The sequence below is a fragment of the Ursus maritimus genome, unplaced genomic scaffold, assembly GCF_017311325.1.
Source record: "Ursus maritimus isolate PB19 unplaced genomic scaffold, ASM1731132v1 scaffold_8, whole genome shotgun sequence".
NCBI classification, from domain to species: domain Eukaryota; kingdom Metazoa; phylum Chordata; class Mammalia; order Carnivora; family Ursidae; genus Ursus; species Ursus maritimus.
Window position 1 is genome coordinate 29,403,506 of NW_024426996.1, and position 12,743 is coordinate 29,416,248.

At 37.9% G+C, this 12,743-nt stretch overlaps 1 protein-coding gene across 1 annotated transcript in view; it reads left to right on the forward strand.

The window, feature by feature from the left end:
- The first annotated feature begins 7,839 nt into the window (after window positions 1-7,839).
- The window catches only part of LOC103679191 (transmembrane serine protease 11A), a 36,610-nt gene continuing 31,706 nt past the window's right edge, over window positions 7,840-12,743 (forward strand). Inside the window, exons 1-3 of the mRNA XM_040624904.1 lie at window positions 7,840-7,895; window positions 8,919-9,055; window positions 10,919-11,037. Of these exons, the coding sequence (XP_040480838.1) occupies window positions 7,840-7,895; window positions 8,919-9,055; window positions 10,919-11,037 (312 nt within the window). The remainder of the gene's footprint in view (window positions 7,896-8,918; window positions 9,056-10,918; window positions 11,038-12,743) is intronic.

The following is a 12,743-nucleotide window of genomic DNA, read 5'->3' on the forward strand; positions in this document are numbered from 1 at the left end:
TGCACGATGCCTTAAAACAAAATAGAGGCTCAATAAAAGTTTGTGAAAAAGAAAAAAAGAAAAATAGGTGGATAGATGGACAAACAGGTAGATTATTGAATGGATACACAGACGGACAAACAAAAGGACAAAGGAGGAATAAGAAATATTATAACTGATCAATTCTTAGAAGTAGTTAGTTAGGACATAATTATGGTATACAAGGCTCTGATCTAGGCATTTGAATACAATTTATTTTTCACACATGCATAGCATCGCAGCCTGGACTTTAACCTCTAATCTGATACATATTTACCAACTTTAATAGGTGGAACTGCATCTCGTGCCAAAACCATGATAGGACTTAACCAAACATACACAAATATACACGCACACGTACCACCACATAACATTTGGTGCTCTCTTTTCTAGTAAAGTACAACATTTTGTAATAAGTTTCTATTTTGTTACTCAATCCCTTATTCCCCCATTAATATTGTACTTGTAAAACAGCATCTCCATTTTGTTGTCACTCTGGGCCACAGTGGAACACATTTTTTGTTGATTAATACTGCATTAAAAATATTTTGGGTATTTCCTAATACCTTTCCAATCTGCACTCTTTCCTGTGGGGCCACTCCAAGATGATCCTAAAATCTGAAATGCTACCGGTCTCAAAAGTACCCACCATAAATATTCTAAAAGTAAATGCCCATTTTTCTCAGCATGGCTGATTTCTATCAAGTATATAATAATAATAACAACAAAAACAGTGACAATAGTTCACATTTAGGGGCACCTGGGTTGCTCAGTCAGTTAAATGTCTGCCTTCGACTCAGGTCATGGTCTTCCAGGGTCCTGGGATCAAGCCCCACATTGGGCTACGTACTTGGGGAGCCTGTTCTCCCTCTCCTTCCTGCTTGTGCTTGCTCTCACTATTTCTCTCTCTCCCAAATAAATAAATAAAACCTTTAAAAAAATAGTTCACATTTATATGGTATTAACTATTTGCTGGTCACTTGACATGGATTAATGACTTACTGTTCATATAAATCCTATAGGAAGGTATTAATTTCATTTCCTTTTTACAAATGGGAAGACTAAACACAAAAGAGCCAAATACCTTGCTTCATATTGCAGAGCTAGCAAATGGCAGGGCTAGGACTTCAACATGGGTAGTTTGGCCCCAGAGATTGGTTTCGTATCATTAAGGCTATACCACTCTCAGTTGGAAATCAGTTCAATTATGTTGCAGTAATTTAAACTAACATGTGATGCTGCTGTGCCGCTAACCCAAAGTCCAAGTTGAAAACTACTTAAGAAAGGCTTTGCAGCCATAAACTAGCACCATTTAACTTCATATTTTGCTAATATCTGAAGGTAGAATAGAGTTAAATACCTATCCTATCTTAGAACACAGCCAGAGAAGGCCGTTTTACTAAATCAAGACAGGAAGATCTAGAATGGACAAGAATCTGAAATTCAGTTCACTCATTAAGGTTGGGTAGAAAAAAAGACAGGGCTGCTAAGACTTTGGAGTAAATCCAGCTCAGCAAGCCAGAGGTGATTAAGCAGTGAGTAACTGTGCAAGAAGTGGCAGCAGGTGGGCGTTTCACTCCATGTGGATGAAGTATCCACGGGAGTCAGGGAAAGTGTTCTTAATCCCCTTTAGTTCACGCTTTCCTCTTCCAGCCTCAAAAATATATATATATATATTTTTTTTTAATTTTAAGAGAGGGAGAAATGTGGGGAGGGGCAGAAGGAGAGGAAGAGAGACAATCTTAAGTAGGTTCCACACCCAGTGCAGAGCCTGACTCAGGGCTCAACCTCACAACCCTGAGATCATGACCTGAGCTGAAATCAAGCATTGGTCACTTAACCAACTGAGCCACCCAGGTGCTCCCTGCCTTGAAATTCTCAGTTATGCTCCTTTTTTGCCAGTGTGCCAGATTTCCATCCCTGAGACTAGGGTGAAGACATTTCCTTAGGTAGGAGAAGAAGTAGAGTCTTTTCTTTTCTGGGGTCCTCATTTTCCTTTTGTGAGTCCCCTGAATTCAGCTCAGCTTGAATAATTTCATTTTCCACAGAAAATTTGCTCTTACTCACGATGGTATTTTATTCAATTTTGCCCATGCTCCCATTGCCCCACCTTTCACTCCTACCCATAATGGGGAGTTAAACCCAGAAGCAATATCAAAGTTTTCTTTGTTTCTTCTCCTTTTTTTTTTCTGGAAGTTATTTTAAAGTTATTATTTAAATTCTTGTTAGTTAACATATGCTGTAATACAGGTTTTAGTAGAATTTAGTGATTCATCACTTACATATAATATCCAGTGCTCAACACAAGTTCCCTCCTTAATACTCATTACCTGTTTAATGCATCACCCATCCACCTCCCTACCTCAACCCTCAATTTGTTCTCTGTAGTTAAGAGTCACTTCTGGTTTGCCTTCCTATTTTTTTTAATCCCATTTCTACTATGTTCACCTGTTTTGTTTCTTAAATTCCACATGTAAGTGAAATCATATGGCATTTGTCTTTCTCTGACTTATTTCACTTAGCATAATATACTCTAGCTCCATCCACCTTATTATAAATGATAAGACTTCATTCCTTTTGATGGCTGAGTAATATTCCATTATATATATATATACTACATCTTCTTTATCCATTCATCAGTCAGTGGACATTTGGGCTCTCATAATTTCACTATTGTTCATAATGCTGCTATAAACATCAGGGTCCATGTGCCCTTTGAATCAGTATTTTTGTATCCTTTGGATAAATACCTAATAGTGCAATTACTAGGTAGTAAAGCAGTTTTATTTTTAACTTTCTGAGGAAACTCCATACTGTTTTCCAGAGCGGCTGCACCAGTTTGCATTCCCATTAACAGCGTAATACAGTTTTCCTTTCTCCAGATCCTCGCTGACACCTGTTGTTTCTTGTGTTGTTCATTTTAACCATTCTGACTGGTGTGAGGTGATAGCTCATAGCAGTTTCGATTTGTAGTTCCCTGATGATGAGTGATGTTGAGTATCTTTCCATATGACTGTTAGCCATCTGTGTGTCTTCTTTGGAAAAAATGTCTACTCATGTCTTCTGCCCATTTCTTAACTGGATATTTTGGTTTTGGGACATTTAGTTTGATAAATTCTTTACAGACATTGGATACTAGCTCTTTACCTTACACAACATTTGCAAATATCTTCTCCCGCTCTGTAGGTCACCTTTTAGTCTTGTTGATTGTTTCCTTCACTGTGCAGAAGCTTTTTATCTTGATGAAGTCCCAATAGTATATATTTGCTTTTGTCCCCCTTGCCTCTGGAGACGTGTCTAGCAAGAAGGTACTGCAGCTGAGGTCAAAGAAGTTTCTGCCTGTGTTATCCTCTAGGATTTTGATGGATTCCTGGCTCACATTTAGCTCTTTCATCCATTTTGAATTTATTTTTGTGTATGGTGTAAGAAAGTGGATTCAGTTTCACTCTTCTGCATGTGCCTGTCCAATTTTCTCAACACCTTTGTTGAAGAGACTGTCTTTTGACATCCATTGGCATGCTAAATGGTTCTCCATCCCCTTACTTTCAATCTGCAGGTGTCTTTGGGTCTATAATGAGTCTCTTGTAGCAAACATATCGATGGGTCTGGTTTTTTTTTATCCATTCTGATACACTATGTCTTGATTGGAGCATTTAGTTCATTTACATTCAGAGTGATTATTGATAGATATGAATTTAGTGCCATTATATTACCTGTACAGTTAGTGTTCCTGGAGATTTTCTCTGTTCCTTTCTAGTCTTTGTTGCTTTTAGTCTTTCTTTCCCACTCAAAGAGTCCCCTTTAATATTTCTTGCAGGACTGGTTTAGTAGTCACGAACTCCTTTGGTTTTTGTTTGTCTGGGAAATTCTTTATATCTCCTTCTGTTCTGAATGATAGCCTTACTAGATAAAGTATTCTTGGCTGCACATTTTTCCTATTCAGCACGTTGAATATATCATGCCACTCTCTTCTGACCTGTCATGTCTTTCCATGCTGATGGGTAGGGGGGGAAATGGCCTCAGCCTGCAAAAACCCAGAGTGGGGAGTTTGTGCCTGCTGCTGTTCAGGAAGTCCTCACAGAAGAGTGAACAATCTCCCCTTTAGTGTCCCAGGCATCCCTCAGATCTTTGCTTTCACCCCGTGTCTGGACTGTCTGCCCACCTGGCAGCAGAGTCCTCCTCTGCTTTCTCTCGGGTGCACAGCTGGGTTTCAAAACTCCAAATTTTAGAGACCCACTGTGGCAAGAACCTGAACTGATCCTCCGGGGGACAGTCTTGCTGCATTGGGGCTGGCGCTGGTTTGTCCCAGAAGGGCAATCACAAAAATATGCAGGGGCTTAGAGTTTATGGTAAAGTGCAGCAAAAAGCCCGTGTCCAGATTAGCTGCCCTCAGCAGGCATCTCTGCTCATATGCTAATAAATAGGGCAGCTCAATGGTGCCAGCCAGTTCTTTTGTTCCCTGAGGACAGTGCCACCTCTCTCAAATGCACTCCAAGGAGGGGAACTATCTCTCTCAGTGCCACCCAGGGGATCCTCAGAGCATGCTCTCTGTTCCTGGGCCTCTGCCCTCCTTCTTCACAGGAGCGCCTCTATGCCCACCAGGCTCCACCCAATGATGGCATGAACTTCTAAAACTTCAGTTTGAGCTCCACTGCTTGTAAAAACTTGCAATAATCAACCCCTCTTGTTTTCCCCATCAATGGTTTTGGGGAATTGTTTTACTTGTGCAATGTCCTGTGCTCTCTTCCTGCCCCCCCCACCCCGCACCTGTCTCTCTCTCCTCTCTCCCAGATCAAGGCTCCCTCCCCTACACAGCACGAGTGATTCTTTTCTCCCCCACATCACGTCTCTGCATCTCCTACCTTCCATGATGTGGCCTTTGTTCTCCCTCTAGTTGCAGTTTGTTCTCTCAGTTCTAGATTGATTTCCTGCGTGTTCAAAATGATTTGATATTTATCTAGCTGTGTTTAAGGGACAAGGCAAGCATAGGGTTCTCCTACTACTCCACCATCTTAACTCCTCTCCCTCGTTTCTTCTTTTTTTAATCTCCTGACAAGCATTCCGTGAGTATCACAGTGGTATTAATACATCTAGAGGTATGTTTTCTAAACTATTCTGTGGAACATCAGAATCCCACCAGATATCAGTAGATACGGTGGTTTTTTAAAAAGTACATTTGAAAAACTTTCATTTCAGTCCAATTTGATAAATAGTATTCAAGTATTTACTGGGAGTCTGATGATGTATGGGGCACTGGAGTTGTAGCAGTGAACAGAATAGAATATATACAAAATCAAGATAGAAATGCTACTCACCTTTACCTCCATTTAAAGCCAGATTCTGAGACTTCTAGAAGTGAGGATCCTATCTAACTTTAACCCATTTTTTCCAAACCTATTTGAATACTGGAAACCTCCTTCCCCCCCTCCCAGGAAACATTTCTGGAGAAATGCCTCAATACTGTAGATGACTTTTTCACTATCTTCAAGATCTTACACACTTTTAGGGTAAGAGGATATTTGTACACATAGTATCTCAATAAATAAAACATACAGGGAATTTGTGGTAGCATGAAAAAAAGGGTCAAATTAGATAAAAACCTTCAAAGTTTACAGACAACCCCAAATATGGTCATCATTCCATCAGCCCTTACCCTCTCTCCTTTCTCCCCCCTCCAGATGACCTCTGCCTCTGTTATAGCAGCCTCTGTGGGGAGGGGAACAAGGGAATCTTAACTTTTGAAAGTTCATCAGAATGTAAAGCCAGTAGAAAGGAAGAAAATGTGAAAGCAAAAATAAATTAAAACCTTAACCACAATGAAGACAGATGGTCTCTCGGATCAAATAACCTCTCCTTTCACTTCATAAAACTCTTCATTTGCCTTTTATGCTGCTTGAAATATCACACATTATTCATTTGAATTAACATGAAGCCTGTTCTGAAAAATGTAAAAATCATTCTCAAAAAGAAGTTTGATATTACAGACAAAAATGGGCTTTTGAATCACAGAGGCCAAATAGGTTTTAGTTCTGCATACTGGCTATGTGAATTGAGCAAGTTATTTACTTGTAAATATGAAGATAAATAATTCTATTGACAAAAGTGTTTGGAGGGTGAAGTGTGACAATATGCCAACAACTCCTACAAAGTCAGCACTTACTGCATAGTAGCTCTTGTTACCACTTTTAGTATTAAATGGTCATTCCAAAATAGCCACTGTGGAAGACAGTATGAAGATTCCTCAAAAAGTTAAAAATAGAAGCATCCTATGATCCAATAATTACACTATGGGTTATTTACCCAAAAAATACAAAAACACTAAATTCAAAGGGATACAAGCATCCCGTGTTTATTTCAACACTATTCATAATAGACAAATTATGGAAGCAAGATAAGTGTCCATCCACAGATGAATGGATAAAGAAGAGGTGGTATGTGTATATGTGTATGTATATATGTAATGGAATATTACTCAGCCGTAAAAAAGAATGAATGCTTGCCCTTAGCAATGACATGGATGGAGCTACAGAGTATAATGCTAAGCAAAATAAGTCAGTCAGAGAAAGACAAATACCATATGATTTCACTTATATGTGGAATTTAAGAAACAAAACAAAAAAGGGGGAAGAAAGAGAGAGAGAGAGTCAAACCAAGAAACAGACTCTTAACTATAGACTCTTAACCAAGAAACAGACTCTTAACTATAACAAACTGGTGGTTACCAGAGGGGATGTGGGTGGGGGGATGAGTGCAATAGGTGAAGGGGTTTAAGAAGAATACACTTAACATCATGAGCACTGAGTAATGTGCAGAAGTGCTGAATCACTATATTGTACAGCTGAAACTAATATGCCATTGTATATTAACTATACTGGAATTAAAATAAAACAGAATTAAAATAAAATAAGATAGTCCCAGAGTACCCAGACAGATATTCACATATCAGAGTATATTAGGTCACCACAGAAGGTTGCTTTTTTATAGCAAATGTCTGACTTCAGTGGCTCAAAGGGAATTTAATTTTTCACTGGTAGAAGGAGAGTTTGGCACTTTGGTTCTAGAACAATTTTCCTCCAGGGATGAGCACCATGCTAGGAAAAGACGAGCAAAGTTTTCTGCACCAAAGGGCTTCTAGGAATTTAGTGCACTTAGCACCTTTGTTCAGTTACATTAGGAGTTAAGAAGTCTTGTAGGTGGCCTGGAAAGCTAACCAATGGAGACAAACCATGAGAGACCCTGGACCCCAGGAAACAAACTGAAGGTTACAGAAGGGAGGGGGGTTTGGGGGATGGGGTTACAGGGTGATCAGGGTATTAAGGAGGGCATGTTATGTGATGAGCACGGGGTATTATATGCAACTAATGAATCGTTGGAGATTGCATCAAAAACTAAAGAGGTACTAACTGAACATAATAAATAAAAAATAAAAAAAACAAAATTAAAAGTGAAAAAATAAATCAGATAGTATATTTTAAACTTCAAGAAACTGACTTTCTGAAGATTTATGGGAACATAACCTGTCTATAAACTGGCATTTGTATAATAATTACATGTATTTACATTTGTACAATGATAACATTTATCTACAAGAAAGCAGAAGACTAATCTTGAAAATGGAAATATTTAGAGTTTACAGATAAAATAATAAAAGACACGTGGTTGACTGAGGAGTGAGCCTAAGGTGCTGCCTTCAGGGAAGGTCTTTCTAGAAAAAGGAAAAACCATGTGGAGGAAGAGATCTATAATATCTTTTGCTGACCCAAACCATCATTGAACTCACATATATAAAAGTCATCAGCTTAGAGCTTGGTTACTGAAGAAATGAATATCCTCACTCAGATCATTAACAGTTCATACTGCTCTATAGATTCCTCAAGGTGTGGATTTTTCAGTCTGCAAGACTGCAGAAAGCAAGGTCACAAAATTATTCACATTATCATTGTGTTTTCATTGACAACGTCTTTGGAAATATCATGCTATGAATAACCAAACTTAATGAAGGTGAAATGAACATGATAAATTGGATGAATATGAATATGAATAACCAAATTTAATGAAGGTGAAACGAACATGATAAATTGGATTTCACACAGATTATATGTTGTGTTTCTCTGGATAAGTATTATCTATACTTGCCCTTTCTTTAAAGGAATGCAGAGTGCTAATTAGATCATAATCAGGGATTAGTTTTAGTTTTCTTCCCATTTCAAGTTCTAAGAGTTCACTTTGTATCCCCCAATTTTTAGTTGAGTAAAATATCCCTTAGTTTTCTAATTGTATGTTCAACATAAAATTCCATTTTAATGAAAAGTTCTCTACCACCCCCACAAAAATTAGAAATTTTAAATCTTATGTACTTTCTCTGAAGGCTATAGAAATTTCTGTCCATTTTCATGAAAGTCATATTTCCAGCTATGAAAAAATTTTAAAAAGACTTCTAAATTTCCCACCCCCGCAATGTACACATTTCTTCCTAAATTTCTGTGTATCTGAAATCCTTCATAATAAAGACTTAAAAGTTAACAAGTAAATGAGATAATAGATTTGAAATCACTTTGTAAACTCTAAAAGGATAGACAGAGAAAGGAGGGGGGGGGAAGTGTTGGAGGAAGAAGGAACAGTCCTTTTTCAAGCATGTGTGCTACTTTGGACCACACTGCTAAGAGAAGTCAGGACTGGCCACCACAGAGAGCCAGTGCCTCCAGAAATAGAAACCAGGAGCAACATCACGGATTCTCAGATCCTGATTTTTTTAACACCTCCCTTCACACCAAGATGACCTTGATGAAAATTGAAAACAAATGTCTTCTTGCTGGGAGCTGTAGACCAAAGCAACTTGATCTTATCCAAAAGAGAACCAGAAAGCCTGTAACCGATACCATGTAAGAGTAACTGGTGAGTTTTCTTTTTCACAGAACAGTGGTATTTGGCACCCGAAGCAGAGGTTTGGAACCATGGATGATCGCCCTTCTCACTGTGTTATTACTGACAGTGGTGTCAGTGACCATTGGTGTTCTGGCTCACTTGTTAGTCTCTGGTAGGTAAAAATTATGGATTTCATCCAGTTTGGTTTCATTTTTCTGCAAACCTTCATTTGTATTTATGTATATGTAATTTCATCCAAAACCAGTTTTGTACTTTTACCAGCAATGCCCACATTTAGAATTTTTTAAATTTATTCAGTCATTTTGTTAAGAAATAATTACTGACTACCTATTATATGTAAGTACTTTTCTGGATGACTCAAGATAAAGCATTAAGTAAAGCAGACCAGTTTTCTGTCTACTTATAGCTCACAATCTAGTATTCTTTTGAGCTTTTACACAAAAGATCAAAAATAATAACTGAAATTTACTTAGTAACTCTAATCACTCAAAGTGAAAAACTATGACAAATTAGTTATTAATTAGTTATTAAAATTGGCTCATTTACTCATCATTCTATCCACCAACATTTCAAAGGCAAAAGAAAAACACATGTCCAATGAAAAATAATGAATTTTGAAATAACTGGTAAACTATGGCTATGGCAGAATATTGTTACTTATTTTTAGAGAAAATTTTATTCTTTCCAAAATGATATTCAGGTATTTTTTTCAATTGCCTAAATAAATAAATAAAATTGATATATTTATAAATACACAAATACAGCATTTCAGAATTCTAAGTTGCATCTTTCTCAGCACAGACTGCAAACCATTGACATTTTTTGGCCAGTCTCCACAGAGTCATTCACACAGATGTATATGATAAAGCAACTAGCTCAGGTTGCTTCCTTGAATGGTCTCATCTATTGTCATCTTCCTCAGATTTGGTGGGGAGTGATGAAGACTCTATCAGGAGCTTTAAAGGTTTTAAGAACACAGTTCTGGGCCTCCCATGACAACCCCACCTGTAGTTTATGCCAATGGCCAAAGATTCTTAGGTCAGTTAATTTGACAGCACAAAAACCCCTTTATAATGACTATAAGGTTTGATAACAATATGGATTGTACAGATAAATATCAGGGGGACCAAAAAAGCACTACAGTCCAAGATGTCCCATGTAGGAGATGTACCATCCTGAAATCCCTCTTTCTTTCCTAGCTCCATAACTGGGAAACCCATTTTATCTTCCCTGAGCCAGGCTTCCCAGGGAGAGATACTGTTCTGTGGTTGCTCCATTCTCTATCTTTAACTCTTTGCAGCTTTCTTGTTCACCCCTGCCCCCCGCCACCAAGGCCATACTCCTAAGATTACCAGATTTCCCAGGAATCTCCACTGCTCTCTGTTTTCTTACTTTTGGCAGTAGCCAAGTGGAGATCTGACTGATTCACTCCAGTTACACAGTGTTCTTACTTCCCACCTCTGACAGTTTTTTCCTTTCCTTTTCTTGTCTTTCTTACCGTGCCTGGCTCTCCCATTACAAATCAAAATTCACAAGGATGTTCATTTACATCTACTTCCAGTAGAGTATCAGGTGGTATACATTTCATTGTCCCTCAGCTAGGAACAGTATGGGAATTAACTGATCCAGTTCCAGAGTCAAACTGTCTAGATTTAAACTCAGGCCACTTACTAGTTATACAGCATGGAGCAAGTTACTTAACACCTCGGCCTCACTTACTTCACCTATGATATGCAGGTAACACCAATCTTAGAGAGCTAGAGTGAGGACCAAATGAATTAATACATGTAAAGTGCCCAGAACAATGTTTAGCAACATAGTAGACATTCAGTAAGTATCACCTATTATTAACATAAAACATGAATCATTATTTTCATTAATATTATCATGAACCTGAATTTTAAAAATCTCAGCAATAATTCAAGACTTTATATTAGCCCCATTACATTTGTGCCTTAGATCCTGAAAGCTATGCCCATATCACGTAATTTCCTACCTTCCCTTTGTATCACAGGCCAGAATATAGAGTATTATCATGGCACCTTTAAAATTTCAGTTCTACGAGTCAATAGTAATTCTGGACAAAACAGCACGTACCGACTTAAGGACTTACGGGAGATGAGTGAGAATTTGGTAAGTCAGATGATATCCTTTCTGTTGTAAAATAATGTAGATGGAAGGGATTTGTGGATCATTTCCCTCAATATTTCTCAAAAGATGATTTTCAGACCACTTGCATCAAAATCAGCTTGAAGATTCCTAAGCCCCACCCCAGACTCACAGAATCAGTGTCTAATGAGATGGGTAGGTAGGGATGAGAGAGTAAAGGAATCTGCATTCTAACAAACAGTGATTCTGATAAACTACTCTTTCTAACTCAATCATCTCATCTAAAGGTGAGAGAACTGAGGCCAACTGTATCCCAGCCTATGGCTTCCCCCATTGCTCCATAAGATCACCCAAATGGTAATGTTTAGCCATATCAGAAATGGTTATTTGTAAATCCACATGCTTTTTCCATAGGATCACACCCCCCCCCCGTAGGATCACATTTTAAGTTTTAAAATATTTTTAAAATATATGAGAGAAGGAAAGATAATCGCAAATATTCATTTTATCTCACAAACATGCTAATAAAGATAAAATAGCCAGACCTATTGTGTAATATTCAAATGCAATACTAATAATTTTGTTAAAACTAAAATACAGGACTGCCCTCAAAAAGGAAAAAGTAAACTCAGTTATATAATAGTTCTCCTCGGGATGTGTGTGAACCATCACTCAAAAACTGAGTTCAGTTTAACTTCTTTGACAAGGAAGCATGGCAGTACGGTTATTTCAAAAGGGTGGGAATGGCAGATGTATTGGTTTAGTAGTAGAAGTATTTACTTTAGTTCAAAACATTTCCTTTCTTTCTCAAATCAATTTTCGTATTTTCATATCACCATCTGATCTTTATCCCTATGCACACTCAATTGCAACATATTTGCAATAATATCATGGAATTTACAACCTATATTTTCAAGCCTCACTAAATCATGCACTTTTATTCCATCTTCTGTCTTGTCCCCCCAAACCATTAATTAACGTTTAGAGGCCGAAATATATTCTTCCATTCTTTTATATCTACAGCACCTTAGAAAACAGCATTTGCAATCATTTCTTGAGGAATGCCAAAAAACCCTTGGATACATGCCCTAGTACTTCCTTTATTCCTCTAATCCTGAGGGATTCCACATAACTTCTTCAACGTAAAAACAACAACAAAAAATAATCGGTCTCTGATATACAAATTCTTTGAACTTGGGAAATGTTTATAAATAAATCAAGAAAGTTTAAAAACCTGTTTTCTTTACATTTTATAGCCAACATTGTTGTTTCTTTAGGCTAACCGAGACACTGTCTTTCCTGAAGTAAATGGACAGGAAAGGAATAGATCTTTTAAAAGGAGAAGAAATGCAGAGGTGCATTTATAATAGCAAGACTGTTTGAAAGCGGACTCTTAAGTTTCAGTAAAGCGTGCATTACTAGGAGCGAAGGAGCCTCAGGTGCAAAGGCTGAGTTAGATGGTAACACATCACGAGCACTAGCAAGGCCCTTCTGTGGTCAGCATTATTTTTCTCATAATACATGCCATTCACCTCTCCCTGCAATCATTCTTTTCTTTTTTTTAAAGATTTTATTTATTTATTTATTCAACAGAGATAGAGACAGCCAGTGAGAGAGGGAACACAAGCAGGGGGAATGGGAGAGGAAGAAGCAGGCTCATAGCGGAGGAGCCTGATGTGGGGCTCGATCCCATAATGCCGGGATCACGCCCTGAGCCAAAGGCAGACGCT